Below are 16,538 nucleotides of genomic sequence, written 5' to 3' on the forward strand. Positions count from 1 at the left end.
TAAAAGAACCTACCAAGACCAGTGCTCAACACTTAATTCCACACCAGGAACAAGGGCTTGATAGAGGGTGACCCAAGTACAACATGGGACAGGAGATGGTGGCTGGTTCTGGATTGCCTTCAACAGCAATGTGACACCAGGAAGAGAAAGCTAATGACGTAAGTGGAGCGCTGAGCTCCCACAGAACCAGGACACACCTGAGGCCCAGGAGACTCCTCCCCAGCGACCCAAGACGGGGCCATTTCTGTATCACTGAGACTCAGCACTTTAAAATGCCTCATCCCGATGACCTTAGTTAGAGCTTAAGACTGAACAGACAGACATGTTTATCACTTCCTAGGGACAAGTGTGTTTTCCCCAGAAGATTTTACTTGGGAAAGGCAGGCATCGAAAAAGGAATTTTGTTAGAAAGGACAGCACACAGGGAAGGCAATGCTATAAAAATTTTAATAAGTAAATAGATCCTTTAGTTTCAATGGTGGGGAAGACAGAAATGTATGGCTGCCAGCTGGACCCATACCCTCAGTATTCCTCCCCTTCTTCTGCCTCTGCTTCCACGGAATCCACGCCCACCTCTTCATAATCCTTCTCCAGAGCCGCCAGGTCTTCCCGGGCCTCTGAGAACTCTCCTTCCTCCATGCCTTCTCCCACGTACCAGTGCACAAAGGCCCGCTTGGCGTACATGAGGTCAAACTTGTGGTCTAGGCGGGCCCAGGCCTCTGCGATGGCTGTGGTGTTGCTCAGCATGCACACGGCCCTCTGCACCTTGGCCAGGTCTCCCCCAGGGACCACGGTGGGGGGCTGGTAGTTAATACCCACCTGCCAGAGAAGGAGAAAGATTCAGTGAAGTCTATAATAACCTCAGAAATATGATAGTTCACTAGGAACTGGGAACTCATACCGTGCTTTGGGGAATGAACAATCACCTACACGAAGCAACATGTATAAAGACTTTAAAGAACTTACTTGAAATGCTAATGGCCAAAGTGGAAACAAGACACACTACCGCAAAGGCAATGAATGAGAACCCTATCCAAGATACACTGTATGCTTAGCTCTAAGGAGACCAGCTGAGTATCTGTATTCTGTATAGAAAACCCCTATGTAGCGGTGAACTCTAGACTCTTTGGAGCTTTTGGAGGATGATAAACCCCAGGAATGTGCTAGGCTGGTAACCTTTTCCTGATGAACAGCAGCAGCTAGGAACACAGCCAGACTGGGGAACAGAGACACCTGGGTCCCCTCTATTAGCAAGTAAACCCCGACTTTAAAAAGGAATGTGTATCCTTTGCTGCTCTCTGCTGGCCTGTCAACCAACATCACCCATATAAGAGGTACAATATATCTTGAATATGCAGACTGCCTCCTGCTTTTTGTAGGGACAAAAAACTTTGGGGGCAGGGAGTTCAGCTTTCAGACTGCTAATTAATATTTTATTATTATTAAGTAATATTATTTAAAGTTGATATTTCAGCCTTCCTTTAAGTGTTGTATTTTTAATAGTTTAAAGGTTCTAAAAAATTATTGGAAAATCACAAGCTGGTTGCAAACTACATAGCCAAGGCTGATCTTGAACTCACTCTAGTGCTGGGATTATAGGCGTGTGCCACCATGGATGTCCAGCTAAAACGATATCTTTAAACATGAAAACTAGAGTAGTCCTAATGATGATCTCAAAAGATTTTTGCAATCATTGATGCTGAGTGACAAAAAGGAACGGAGGGCTAAGAGACTCGGAGGGTCCGTCCGGTGTTGGCACTCTTCCTGCAGGGACAGCCAGCTCCTGACCTATACTCCCCACAGGCCAGCGCATTACTACAGAAGCACAGGTTCAGCTGGGAGGACACTTGGCTGAGGCACAGCATTCCCAGCAACTGTCAACAGACACCCTGCCTCAGCAGCCCTCATCTCCTTAGTGACTCACTGACTGAGAGAAGTTCATCTGCCTGCTAAAGGTTTGGGTAATTGATGGTTTAAGAAATAAGGATTGGGGCCAGGCGGTAATGGCGCATGCCTTTAACCCTAGCGCTTGGGAGGCAGAGGCAGGCAGATCTCTGAGTTCAAGGCCAGCCTGGTCCAGAGCAAGTTCCAAGACTGCCAGGGTTACAGAACAACCCTATTTCAGAAAAATCAACCAACCCACCAACCAACCAATCCACCCAAACCAAAACCAAACCAAAAAGCAAGAAATAAGGATTGGTAATGGGTGATTGTAAGAAAAGGGTTCCCAGGATCATTTGGAAAAGTGTTAGTTAAGTCATTCAGCAACTTAACTATTTCAGACATGCTTTTTTTTGGAACCTGACATGTAAAGGGGAATTCTTGCCCAAAGCTATGGCTTTGAGACAGAAGTTGTTGCTTGCTGACAGATATAACCAAAACAGCACCTAATCCTACCTTAAATCCAGTTGGGCACCAATCCACAAACTGGATAGTGCGCTTGGTCTTGATGGTAGCAATAGCTGCATTGACATCTTTTGGGACCACATCCCCTCTGTACAGCATGCAGCAGGCCATGTATTTGCCATGGCGAGGGTCACACTTCACCATCTGATTGGCTGGCTCAAAGCAAGCATTGGTGATCTCTGCCACGGACAGCTGCTCATGGTAGGCCTTCTCAGCTGAGATGACCGGGGCATAGGTGGCCAGAGGGAAGTGGATGCGAGGGTACGGCACCAGGTTGGTCTGGAATTCTGTTAAGTCCACATTCAGGGCCCCATCAAACCTCAGGGAGGCTGTGATGGATGACACGATCTGCCCGATCAGACGATTGAGGTTGGTGTAGGTGGGACGCTCAATGTCCAGGTTGCGCCGACAGATGTCATAGATGGCTTCATTATCCACCATGAAAGCACAATCGGAGTGCTCCAGGGTAGTGTGCGTGGTCAGGATGGAGTTGTAGGGCTCCACAACAGCTGTGGAAACCTGGGGGGCTGGGTAAATGGCAAATTCCAGCTTGGACTTCTTGCCATAGTCCACGGAGAGCCGTTCCATCAGCAGAGATGCGAACCCAGATCCTGTGCCCCCTCCAAAGCTGTGAAAGATGAGGAATCCCTGCAGTCCTGTGCACAGATCTGCCTGTTGTTAAGACCAGAGTGGTAAGCAATGCCTGCAGAGCCACACCCCAACCTCAAGCCCCACATTTATGACCTCCATTTCTGCAAACCACTGCAAATTCAGACTGTCTACGACATACACGCTGCACTCTGAACATAACGAAGACCTATGGATACATCTCAGCAGAGGCTAGGTAGTAAGGTATTGGATAAACACATGAGAGTCCTGATTCCAACAGATCTGTCAGAAATGACTGGGCTTGATAGTTTTATGTCAACTTGACACAAGCTAAAGCGGAGGAGGGAGCATCAATTAAGAAAGCACCTTCGTAAGCCTCCTGGGCATTTTCTTAACTAGTGATTGATTAGGGAGTGCCCAGATCATTGTGAGTCTTATCATCCCTGGCTGGTGATTCTGGGGTTTATAAAAAAGCCGGCTGAGCTAGCCAGTAAGCAGCACCCCTCCAGACTCTGCATCAGTTCCTACCTCCAGGTTCCTGCCCTGACTTCCTTTGGTGAACAGTGATATGGAAGTGTGCCAAATAAACCCTTTCTTTCCCAAGATGCATAGGTCATGGTGTTTTATCACAGCAACAGTACCCTAACTAAGACAATGACACCACCACCATCAATGCTGACTCTCTGGACCAGGGCAACCACCATCATGAAGCCTCTTACTAGTTTTCGGATGCGGTCCAGGACCAGGTCCACAATCTCCTTGCCAATGGTATAATGACCTCTGGCATAATTATTGGCCGCATCTTCCTTTCCAGTGATCAGCTGCTCTGGGTGGAAAAGCTGTCTGTAGGTTCCAGTGCGCACTTCATCTAGAGAGACACATTCCATGAGTCTTTTGGGCAAGGGACATTTAACTCCACTGTCACATAGACCAAGAGCATCTCCTAAGAATCGTCTGTATACACACAAACCACCATGGGTACATATATACCACACCCTTCCAGTGCCTCACCCAACAAAGGCGAAAAGCACACACTTGTACAGCCTGTCTGCTCTGCAGAGATGTCAGCGGGCTTTTCCTGAGACACTCCCACTCTCCAGGAAAGCCTCCACCCAGGGGCCAGGCACCTACCGACCACAGTGGGCTCCAGGTCCACAAACACTGCTCTGGGCACATGCTTGCCGGCTCCAGTTTCACTGAAGAAAGTGTTGAATGAGTCGTCACCGCCACCGATGGTTTTGTCACTTGGCATCTGACCGTCAGGCTGAATACCATGTTCAAGGCAGTACAGTTCCCAGCAGGCATTGCCAATCTGGACACCTGCCTGCCCCACGTGGATAGAGATACACTCACGCTGGAATCCAGAACAGAAACATGACATTCATTCAACTGAAACTAATGACATACCGACATAATTTTGTGTAGTGCCACAGTATCTATTTTCAAACTATATTCATAACAAAGCTCAGGCATTTCTTTTATCTATTAGAATTGACTGCTGGGGGGGAGAAATGGCTTAGCAGTTAAGAGCACTGACCACTCTACCAGAGGACCTGGGTTCAATTCCAAGCACTGACAGGACAGCTAACAAGTATCTATGACTCCAAGATCTGACACCCTCACACATGCAGGTACAGCACCAATTAAAATAAATTACAAAAACATGCAAAAAAAAAAAAAAAAAACCCAAAAAACTGACTGCCATGAAGTAAGGTTATACAGGCCTATAATTCCAGTACCCAGAAGGAAAGATTAAGTAGAGTTCAAGTTCAAATGGTTCTCTATCCCAAGACATACATGCAAGCACATGTGCGCTCACACAGACACACAAATCAAACAGCTTGATCTGCTCTAAATCTTCCATATTTTGATTACAGCTGAAAGCCCTCACACCAGGCTAACCATACCATGGAGCAGCAGTTAGACCCAGAGTGGAAATGTTTGCCACTCTTGAGTATGTTAGTTTAAGACTTGGAAACCATGCAATGTCAACAATTAGCTCATTAGGGATAGTCACAGTAATTCTCTGAAAAGGCCTATCAGTTTTAACTGTGGCCCAACTAAAAGATAAGATATAGTCCAGTAAAGAAAAACGTAACAGGTTCCGGGTCACCCAGCCCAAGCCTGGGTAGTCACCGTGTTTCCTTTCTGCCCAGCTAACCACTCTATCAACCCTTCTAACCACTCTCCATCCCATTCCGTGTCCCAGCATCAGCAGGAAGTAGCATGTGCTTGTGGTCCAAAGCTTAAAAATGAAACATAGCAATTGTTTTATTCCACCACTGGAAATAGCTATTAATTGCTATTCAGAAGATAGGAAGGATTCCTAAGAGTGTTTCTACACCTTAGATAGGCCTCATGGATAACCACAGAGCTTTACAGTTAGCTGCTTTGTGGTGTAATCACAGAAAGTTGCAAATCTGTGCTTTCTATTTTCCTGTCAATTTCCTTTTCCTTTCTCTTTTGTTTTGAAACAGAGCATCACCATATAACTCTTGCTGACTCAAACTCACAAAGATACACTGTCTCCTGAGTGCTGGGATTAAAGCATACACTTTATGCTTGGCCACCAGTATTTGGGAATAAAAGCAAATATAGGGATGGCGAGATGGCTCAGTAATTAAGTGCAAGGACTGCCAAACTCTCTGGGACCCATTTAGTGGAAGAAGAAAACAATTCCTGCAAGTTGTCATCTGATCTCCACTGGCAGCCTTGTAAACATTTATGCAAATAATGTAATGAAAAATAAATGAATAGAGTCCCTTATCTAATTTTTTTATATCCCAGAAAGGCTTCTTATAATGTCTCAAAATTAAACTAACCCCCCAAAAGAAAAAATTACGGATTCTTAAATGAATCACAGACAGATGGATTTTTGAGGCAAATAGTGAGACTCTACTGAATCTGCAGGTAAATTAAGTTTCAAAGGTTAATTTGAAGAGGTGTATGCAAAAACATAGTTTGGTAACTTGACACAAACTAGAGTCACCCGGGAAGAGGAAACGTGAACGTCTGTGGGGCATTTTCTTGGTTAATGGCTGATGTAGGGCTGTGAGATAATCCTTCTGTACACTGTGAATACGTATTACTCTCACTGGTTAATAAAAAACCTGATTTGGACTATAGCAAGGCAGACAAAGGCCTAGATCTTAGGTTACTTACAACTTAAACTAGGTTTTTTTTTTTTTTCTTAAGACAAGTTCTTGTAGCCTATGCCAGGCTCAAATTTGCTCAGATGAGTCTTGAAATCAGTTTGGGTAGAAGCTCCACCTTGCCCCTTCCTCTCTCTCACCAAACCTTGCCCCTCTTCACCCCTCCCGTGATGCTCAAGACCACACCTACAGGGTATTTCAGACCAGGACCCGAGGCATGCCACATGATTTCGCTCCTGTCTTCCCAAGGGTCACCTGGTCTTATTAATTCGGCTGGATTTCGCTTACTGCATCGGCAAAGAAACACCCTCACCCCCAAACCAGGGATTCAAAAATACTTCTCAAAATCCATTTTTTCTGCCTCAGCCCACCTAGTGCTTGGGATTAAGGCAAGCCACAGCGCGTATTTCAGATTTACGTTTTAACATAAAAAAAACAGCAGTAGCCACAAACCAAAAAGTTCTTTGGGAAGCGGTTGGCAAACTCCTGTGATCCTGACACAGAAGAGGCAGAGGGTGGATTGGATCTACCGGGAGTTCAAGGGTAACTTCTGATAGCTCATCAACACGGACTATGACCCAGTCTTAAAATTCCGAACAAAGGCTCTTTGGGCTCAGTCACTTTCACTTTCCTTCATTAGGCCAGAAAGCTTGGTAGCTTCTAGAATATTCTGGAACCAATGCCACTGTTGTTCTCTCAATCAAGGGCACTGGTATCGGAAAACAAAATCCCTCTCCAAAAACCAACCTGCTACCCTCATTTGCTGTATTTTCTTGAGACTGGAGTCCTACGAGGCTGGGACTGGCCTCAAACTTTTGCCTCCAGATGGGAACTACGTCCTACCCATCATGGATCTTCACAGCGAGCTAAGACATGGCGCCTCTCGCTCGCACTCGCGTTGTGCGGAGTCAGGAGGAAACGCGGCCTCCTGGGCTGCTATGCTCCCTTGCAGGAGCCTGGGCTGTGAGGAAGCCCCAGACCGAGGAGCCGATAGTCCCCCTCCCGTGGGCCCCACCCTCAGAGCCCGCACCCGGCTTCTGCTCTCACCATCCTGAACTCCGCAGATCCACTCAGCCACTGCCTCTCAACCGCCTCTCGCCTGGGCACTTAACGGTCCAGGCCGGATGCGGATGCGGATGCAGATGCGGATGCACGGGGCAGGGTGCTCATTGGCCCAGAGCACCCGCCTTAGGGGCTGGCCTAGGCCCCACATTCCACTTATGATTGGGTGTGGCTTGATTTGCAGTGCTGGAACTTTCTGATTGGGCGTGGCTTTGGCGGGAAGGCTCTGGAGTGGCTGGAGGGAACGAGTATCTGGAAATTGGGGGTGTATACGCATCCCCAGCCGCCCAGCTTAACAGGACAAGTGGGTGGAGCCATACACAGCATCCCTCAGCCCTCACCCTCACCCTCCTCGCCCTCACCCTCCTCTCACCCTCCTCGCCCTCACCCTCACCCTGTGCAGAAAAACTGTTCAGTTGCGCCTGGGAGGCCATCAGATCTCGCTTCTTCAGAGAGACCCGAGTTTCTGGGCACCTGTTGAGTCCTGTGTTAGGACCCAGAGTCCTTTTGGAGTCTGTATGAACAGTCATCTGTTCTGACATTATTATTCTTAATTATTATTATTTTTATTTTGGTTTTTTGAGACAAGGTTTCTCTGTGTAACAGCTCTGGCTGTCATGGCACTCTGTAGACCAGGCTGGCCTCAAACTCACAGAGCTCCACCTGCCTCTGCCTCCCAAGTGCTGGGATTAAAGACGTGCACCACCACTGCCCTGCTTCCGATGTTTTTTCTGAGGGACAGAGCGTTGAAAGCGGTTGACTATGCAGCTCATGCTGGCCTCCAAGTCTTTGTAGCCTAGGCTGGCACAAAAGGAAGCTGTCTCATTGGGCCTCAGAGCTGGGACCATAGATAGGCACAATGTGGAGTGGGAATCAGCCCTTCCCTCAACCTGCAATTTTGGGGAAACATGGTTTAGTCGACACATCTTTACTTCCTCGAGATACCTAGCTGCATGTAATTGAATTGCAGTCTGTGTCGTGCTCTGTGTGTGTGTGTGTGTGTGTGTGTGTGTGTGTGTGTGTGTGTGTGTTTGGCATAGTCTTATGTATCCCACCTTGGTCTTGACTGCCCCTGTAACCAAGAGTGGATTTGAACATCAGACCCTCTTGGTCTCCACCTCCCGAGTGCTGGGATTGCAGGTATGCATCTCAAACCCAGCATTACACTGCTGGAGGACAAACCCCCAGCTTTGGGCACGCTGGGCAAGCACTCTGCCAAACCCAGTAACAACTCTGGTTCCCAATGCTGTGTTGTTAAGAAACATTTGTTTTTCTGGTTTTAAAATTAACACATTTGGAGTAGAAAGTGTGGGAAAGGCAGAAATGAAATGGAAAACCAGCAGCTTTAAAAACTAGAGAGTGTTAGTTCAGCTTTGTGTCTTTACTCCCTATGCATAGACATTTAAGCTTTTTTCTTTGGTTTTTCTGTTGTTCCTTGCTGCAGCTTCGGGTGATGAAACACGATCTACCAAACTCAGCAAACCCACATGGAGTTACTAGGAAAGGGAGCAAAGGGAGGGGTGGGTGTTAACCGAGCAGAGAAGGAAAGAGAGAATAGGTAGGAGGTGCTTGCTTAGGAAGGGAAAGGCAGGGTTTGGAATGAGTCTCAGTAGTTGGGGCAGTTGAAACTGGACAATGAACTGCCATTGGCCCAGCTCCACGTGGCCTCTGCATGCAGACTTCTTACACGGCCACTTAACTCCTGCATGATGTAGCACACAACCTTTGACAGCTCTGAGCTGTCAGTGAGGATCGATCACCTGTCAAGGACAGAGCCAGGGGCGAGGGAAGGTTGCCCCAAGGAGAAGAGCCATCCTGGGGCAGGGAGAGAGCCCAAGGATTAGAGAGGCCCCTTGACCAGGAAAGGTTCCTTAAGGAGAAGGCATAGGCCCAGGAAAGGGCTGGCGTGGAGTGACAGGCAGGTGCTGAGGAGAAACCACAGGGGCCGGAGAAGGAGAGGAGTCGGGAGTAGGAACAGAGCAGGTTGCTCAGGACCTGGGGAGAGGGAGAAGCCAGGATATCAACAATTCTGAGACAGGTTTTCTCTGTGTAGCCCTGGCAGTCCTGGAATTTGATCTGTAGACCAGGCTGGCCTTGAACTCACAGAGATCTTCCTGCCTCTGCCTCCTGAGTGCTGGAATTAAAGGTGTGTACTACCACTACCCAGCTACATTTATGATGTTTTTTGTAACTAGGATCAAACACAGGTTTTTTTTTTTTTATTTCTTCAATAAACATTTTAACTATCTTTTGCTGTAATTTTAGAATTTATTTTTATGTTTTATGTGTATTGGTGTTTTGCCCGCGTGTATGTCTATGTTAGGGTGTCGGGATCCCTAAAACTGAAGTTACAGTTATAAGCTGCTATGTGTGTGCTGGGAATTGAACCTGGGTCCTCTGGAAGAACAGTCAGTGCTCTTAACCACTGAGCCATCTCTCCAGCCTTCTTGCTGCAGTTTTTTGTTGGGCATCTAATTTGGCCTCTATGCATTTGAAAACTGGTTGATTTATATCCATATCACAATGAATAAATCTGTCCCTTCATGTGTTCCTGTTTCAGCATACAGAATGCAACCTCAGCTACCAGTTACAGCAGCAAATGAGCGGTAGTGTGGTTTGAGATAGCCTGCTGGCTTTGTTAGAATGCTGTCTCCTCTGGGGCCCCAGGGGTGGGGGTGGGGTGGGGGGGAGAGGGAGGCTCTGGTGAAGAGATGCCCCCAGCTCCGGTTTATTGTGCTTGCTACCTGTTGCAGACTTCTCATCTCATTAGTTCTGTGGGAATACTATGGGTGAAGGCAGCTGAGTCCGCTTGAGTCTTCCTTTCCTGGGTATTCTGAAGGCTGAACCTGCTCCGCACTTTCTGTAATCTGCTGGTTCAACTTGACTTTGAGCTGTGGTGTCTACAGCTTTCCATGTTTCAAACACAAATTAAAAAAAAAAAAAAAACACTTTCTAGAGATTTAGTTATCTTACTCTATAGTTTACTCTTTTAACCTATGTGATTCCATTTACTCAGGAACTTGTGGGCCCAGTCTGTGCTCCTCCTACAAGTGTGTCGCTGTGCCACACATGTCACTAATTTAAGGAAAGGAGCATTTCTTTGGCTCACAGTTTGAGGGGACAGCCTGTCATGGGGGAAGCCACGGCTGCAGGATTTATTATTTATTTATTTAGATTTTGTGAGTCAGGGTCCCATGTATCCAAGTTGGCCTTGAACTTGTTACACAGCCCAGGGTAGCCTTGGACTTTTGATCCTCTTGCCTCTAGCTCCCAATTGCTAGTAACATAAAGCTGTGTAACCATGCTCAGTTTATGTGGTGCTGGGATCAAACCAGTGCATCTTGCACGGCAGGCAAGCACTTTACCATCTGACCTATGGGCACCTGTGTCCTGCTAGCTTTAACTGTCTGTCAATTTAGCACAGCCTAGAGTTACGTGAGAAGGGAGTCTCAGTTTAGGGATTGCCCAAATCAGATTGGCCTGTCAGCATGGCTGTGGGGATTATCTTGATGGATGACTGATGTAGAAGGGTTGCACCCACTGTGGGCAGCATTGTTTCCCAGACAGAAAGTCCTGGAGTTCTTAAGGAAATCTAGCTGAGCAAAGTATGAGCAAGCCCTGTGAGGAACATTCCTTCCTGGTCTCTGCTTCAAGTTCCTGCTTAGGTTCCTGTACCAACTTCCCACAGCAATGCACTGTGACCTGGAAGTATAAGCCAAATAAATCATTTCCTCCTATTAGTTGTTTTTGATCATGGTGTTTGTTGTAGCAATAGAATGAACACGTGCATCTCTGGTTATTTCTATAGACAGATGAGTCGATCTACTGGACCAAAGTAAATGGGCAGTTTTCTAGCTAGAGGATAATGAGAGGTTACTTTCCAAAAATGATCTTACATTTTGCTTTTTGAAAGCAGAATTTGGGATTGCCAGTTGCAAGTCTCTTTGTATTTTGTCTACCAAGGTCACGGGAACCTTGAATGTCCCTAAAGGGACCACTCTAGAGATACTGCAGGCCAGGTGCTGCTGGCTCCAGAAGAGCCTGGTCGACTCCACATCAGAAGGATCATGGTTCTACAAGGCCTTGTGTTATCGTAAGGACTTTGTGTGGGAGCTCTTGCAGGTGTCTGGTAGTGAAATGATCTGCAGAGAGGGAGGAATGAAAACTCAGTTCAGTACCACTTTAGTTAGCCAGGCTGGTTCAAACTTCTGCGGTCTGACTCCACGCAGTTTAGTTTTCACATATTTAAACACAATAAAACTTTGGGAAAATGTTTCCTTGTGATAGTTATTATAATAAATCTTAAGGCATGACTGTATTGAAACTCCCTTGCAAAGTACATGTCTTTTGCAAAGTACCTGTGACATCTTCCACAAGAATGCGTCCTGTTGACTAAAGGACAATACTCAGGATAAGAGCTTAGGGAGGAAGGTTATTTATTTAATGTATATGAGTGCTCTAGCTTCATGTACAACTTTATGCCAGAAGAGGGAATCAGATCCCACTATAGATGGCTGTGAGCCACCGTGTGGTTGCTGGGAATTGAACTCAGGACCTCTGGAAGAGAACCCGGTGTTCTTAACTGCTGAGCTATTTCTCCAACAGGAGGAAGAGTTTGTAATAAGCATAAGGATGGGCTATATTGACTGAGAAACAATTCTCAGAGGTCTGGGGGATTCAGGCAAAGCCTGGCTCCACAGAATAGCAAAAGATCACCGGGTTATTAAACATCATCCACCCCAGCCCTCTAGGCGAACAGGTGCCAGAATAAAGCCTGTGTGTTTTAACCGTACTGGTTTCTCCAGTGCTTATCTGTGGGCTCGTGCCCTCCACAGCTGTGTTCTTTTTCTGTCTGATTCCACAGCTGTACACATTTCTGTGTTGCTTTTATACCCAGCTTCCTTAAGGGCTGTTCTCAGCTTTGGTCCGTCGCTTTTTTTCTTCCCCATCCACCTTCTTCTCTACCCAATATGGGCATATTCAATTCGCCACATTCTAGAAACATAAATCAGCCAGTCTAGTTCTGCCTCTTTCCCTCATGATGGCCCCGTTTTTGTGAGAGAAGAAACAAACAGTTAATGGTACAGAGTGGAGAGCACGGGAGTGGACTCACCTGAACGCGATTTAACAAAGGAACCGCAGCAGCATGATGGAGAAAAGATAGTCTTCCAACTGCCAGAGCAGCTGGGCACTCACTCACAAGACCGGTTCTCAATAAAAACCTTACAGTGGCACAAAAATGAACATTCCAGTGTGAAACATAGAACTGAAGGACAATAGAGAAAATGTGATGACTTTTTAGATCCGACACTGAAGGCTCATGGAATCAAAGAAATAATTAGCAAGCTAGGTTTCATTAACATTGAAAGACACTTGAGGAAATGAAAGCATGAAGGACAGATGAGAGAAGGCCTCTGAAAAAGTCATATCAGGCTAAAAGCTGTGAGGTGAAATTTACAAAAATACAATGTACAAAAAAAAAAAAAAAAAAAAAAAAAAAAAAAAACACTCTTAGAACAACAATAAGAGAACAAATAACCTGACTGAAAAGCGAACCAAAGACCTTCCCATTATACCTGAAAGGAAAAGACTCTTCATACATAGATCTTCAGAGAAATACAAATTAAAACAATAAGATACCAAAGCACATCTATCAGAAAAGTTGAATTCAGAATGCTGACACCACCAAAAACTAATAGGGGTGATGAGACAGAATCTCTTATGTAACCCTGGCTATTCTGGAACTCACAATGTAGACAAGACTGTCCTTGAACACGCAGAGACTCACCCATGTCTGATGGGAGATATCATTCTGTAAATATGTTTCTTATACTGGTTAATGAATAAAGCACTGTTGGCCAATAGGAAAGCAAGATAGGCAGGACTAGGAGACAAGGAGGATTCGAGGAAGTAGTAAGGAGGAGTCAAGATGGAGAGTCTGGAGAGAGCAGGATGCCAGCCGGCTCTCCGGTAAGATGAGACCACGTGGAAATACATAGATTAAAAGAAATGGGTTAATAATTAAGATGGAGATAGCTGATAAGAAACAAGTAACTGGCCAACAGCATTATATCAAATACAGGGTCTCTGTGTGTTTTGGGGCTGGTGCAACGGTGGGACAAGACCAGCGGCGGGAGGAAAAACCTTATTCATTACACGTGTCTGCCTGCAGAGTACTGGAATGAAAGACATGAGTTCCCGTGCCTGGCCAACACTGCCTTTGTAATGGTGCCTCCTGGGCCATAACCTGAAAGATGCCTTCTGGAATGATGCCACATGCTAGCCCCTCATCAAGTCTTCACCCCGCTGCATGCATCTCCAACTTTTTTATCTGACACTCTGCTGAAGGCCAATGATCTCATCTTATTGAACCTTGGAGACACTTTTCCATCTTCATCTGGGTTGAGCCTCAGTAGCATTTGGTGTAGGATAAAACGTCAAGCTTACTTCTGGATTTTGAAAACACACCAATCCCTGAGCCAAGCTCAGGACTTGAAATGCCACCAGTTCCCACCCTGGAAATTTCCACCCTGGAAAACTCTGACCCCAAGAAATAAGCCTGCCTCCCACTCATTCTTTGCTGCTTCTCGCCCAAGCAGGACAGCTGCTCTCTCTGTCTCTCCCAATAAATCTCTTGTGTGAGGTGTGTTGTGGGGTGTGACTTTGTGGCACTCCTTGGCTCCAGACTACCAAGATACTGCTCCCCTCAGAGCGGCAACACTTACTTTTAGAATGTTGACCACTCCCTTCTGCAAAAAGCATTCCTCCCTCCCCCTTTAGAACCTAGCTTTCCTTCCTCCATCATTGCCTTTCCCTTCCCAGGGTTATTTGTTAGTTTGCCATCTGCCCATCTGTTGAATGTGGGAGTCCACTGGCGTTGGCTCAGGCCTTTCTCTTGTGCTCCTCGTATTCTGTAGGTGGCATTATCTGTGGTCCTTCATTTATCATCTAGATGTCTGTCTTAGTTAGGGTTTCTGTTGTTGTGAGGAAACTCCATGACCATGGCAACTCTTATAAGGAAAACATTTAGTTGAGGGTGGATCCCTTACAGTTTCAGAGATTCAGTCCCTTACCATGGCAAGAAGCATGGCAGCATGCAGGCAGATATGGTGTTAGAGAGTTCTACATCTCGGTCCACAGGCAACAGGAAGTGAATGAACTGTGTCCCACACTGGGTATAGCGTAAACATATGAGAGACCTCAAAGCCTGCCCCCACAGTGACACGCTTCCTCCAACAAGGCTGTACCTACTCCAACAAGGCCACACCTTCTAATAATGCCACTCTCTATAGGCCGAGCACTCAAACACATGAGTCTATGGGGGCCATTCCTATTCAAATCACACAGTGTCTAAGACTCTGAAGGTACATCTCTAGTCTCTTCATCTCACGATGCTTACAAATGACTCACTCAGATCTCTCTCTATTCAAGTATGTCTGCTTTTATTTTACTGTATGTAAGAAATATATATCCTAGTGGAAAACCTGAATGTACTGATTATTGTTCAGTTTACTGAATAGTAAAGTGAAATGACTATGTAATTACCACCTAGACCAAGAAAGGGGCATTATTTGAAGTTCAGAAGTCATCCACACACCCCTCAAGTGTAGCTTCCTCCTTCATGAACCCAGGAGGCCTGAATGATCCAGCTCCCTGGGGTGTTGTTATAATCTGTCCACTGCTTACATAAATGTAGATTAGGCTTTAAAAAATCTTTTTAAAATTTAATTTAGAAACAATCTTATTTTACATATCCATCCCAGTACCTCCTCCCTCTCATCCTCCCAAGACCCCCATTGCCCCCCATCCCACCTCCCATCCACTCCCCAGGGAGCCCATGGAGGGCTACTCTCTTAGCCTACATACACCGGGGAGGGCCTTAGCCCTCCCCCAAATAATATGTAGTTTAGGCTTTTAAAACTATGAATGAACTATGTTGTGTGCTTTCTTTTCTGACTTCTTTTGTAAGGGGAGGGAAGAAAAATCTTCCTCTAATCTCCTAGGCGTGCTGCCAGGGTCCAAAAGTTAACTTACCAAAGATGAACTAGAATCTGGGCTTGGTGGTACACACCTCCATCCCAGCCTCAGGAGGTGGAGGCCGCGCCTCAAGAGCCTACGGCCAGCTTGAGCTGCACACCAAGGGCTTATTTTAATAAAAGGAGGGGATTACAAGAGAGGCTAGGAGTGTTTGTTCCGCAGTGGTAGAGAACTTGCCTAGTCTATGCATGCGCCTGGGTTTTGTCCTCAGCACCCCCAAAATAGAGATACCACTGTCTCAAAAACAAACAAAAAACCCATGAAATTTTAATAATAGGGGCTGGAGAAATGGCTCAACAATCATTGTTCTTCTTGTCTGTGATTTAGCTTTGGTTCCCAGCATCCACATAGCGGCTCACAGACACGTGTAGCTCCAGGTCCAAGGGATCCAGTACTCTCTTTTGACTTCTGAGGGCACCGGGCACACACACAGCGCACAGACATACATGCAAGTAAAATATTCTTCCATATAAAATAAAATAAATCTAAGACTCCTTTTGTATTTTGAAGCACTTTTAGAGCTAATCACACTAAAGGCTGAGTCAGTGGATTGGCTCAGCAGGTAAAGGTGCTTGCTGCCAAGCCTGATGATCTCAGGTTTGTCCCTGGGAGGGACATGGTGAATGAAAGGAGAGTGCTGAGTGCCACAAGTTGTCACTGACCTCCACGTGAACACTGTGACCTGCCCTCAGCACACTTGGGTAGCACTTTTCTCAGAGATGGAAACATTCCATCTTGCAGGAAAGCTCCATAAACCAGAAGGCAAACAACTCAAAATAGCTTCTGGATGACCTTGAAACAGACCAGACTCAAGAGCCCCTCCCTCCCAGAGTAAACAGTAAAGGCTGGTGAAAGTCATTCCCACACAGGTCAAGCTGCAAAGAGCTTGAGACCAACCCAGCCGTGTGTAAAGGACACTGCAGCCTGTTGAGCTGGCAGGAGGCTGTGCAGTGGGCTCCAGGTTCCCAGATTTTGTGAGCTGTCACTCACACTGGGGCAGGCTTTGCGGATGTGGCCGTCTTTGACTTGTTTCTGCTTCTGTAAGTAACCACAATAAAACTCATTGGTTCATCAAGTTAGACTTTGGTGATATCTATACTTTTGTCTGTGGTGAGCTCGTGTCTGGGGTGACCTGTGTGTTGAGTCTCCCCAAGAGTCTTATCACACAACAAACACCCCCAATAAATAAATATAATGAAAATTATAAAAGGTTCACAAAGTAAAATATGTAGAATTGCAATGTAGTTCAATAATAAGGTTTGCCTAGCATCT

The 16,538-nt window shown here is 46.1% G+C and overlaps 1 protein-coding gene across 1 annotated transcript; it reads right to left on the reverse strand.

Annotated features, from left to right (window-relative positions):
• Positions 1-444: 444 nt before the first annotated feature.
• Positions 445-7,261, reverse strand: LOC127212994 (tubulin alpha-3 chain). The gene is made up of 5 exons (XM_051173221.1): positions 7,215-7,261; positions 4,147-4,369; positions 3,735-3,883; positions 2,398-3,078; positions 445-819 (listed from the first exon to the last, which is right to left on the reverse strand). Exons 1-5 carry the CDS (start codon positions 7,215-7,217, stop codon positions 523-525), a joined length of 1,353 nt encoding a protein of 450 aa, XP_051029178.1. The 5' UTR covers positions 7,218-7,261; the 3' UTR covers positions 445-522.
• Positions 7,262-16,538: the final 9,277 nt, after the last annotated feature.

This window comes from Phodopus roborovskii, unplaced genomic scaffold (assembly GCF_943737965.1).
Source record: "Phodopus roborovskii unplaced genomic scaffold, PHOROB, whole genome shotgun sequence".
In the NCBI taxonomy this organism is placed as follows: domain Eukaryota; kingdom Metazoa; phylum Chordata; class Mammalia; order Rodentia; family Cricetidae; genus Phodopus; species Phodopus roborovskii.

Bases quoted from the DNA above. Each gene is read 5' to 3' on its own strand.
- LOC127212994 (XM_051173221.1), bottom strand. The intron at 3,079-3,734 runs GTAAGAGGCTTC...TCTTAACAACAG, and splicing joins TGGACCGCATCCGAAAACTA to GCAGATCTGTGCACAGGACT. The intron at 820-2,397 runs GTAGGATTAGGT...CTTCTCTGGCAG, and splicing joins GGTGCCCAACTGGATTTAAG to GTGGGTATTAACTACCAGCC.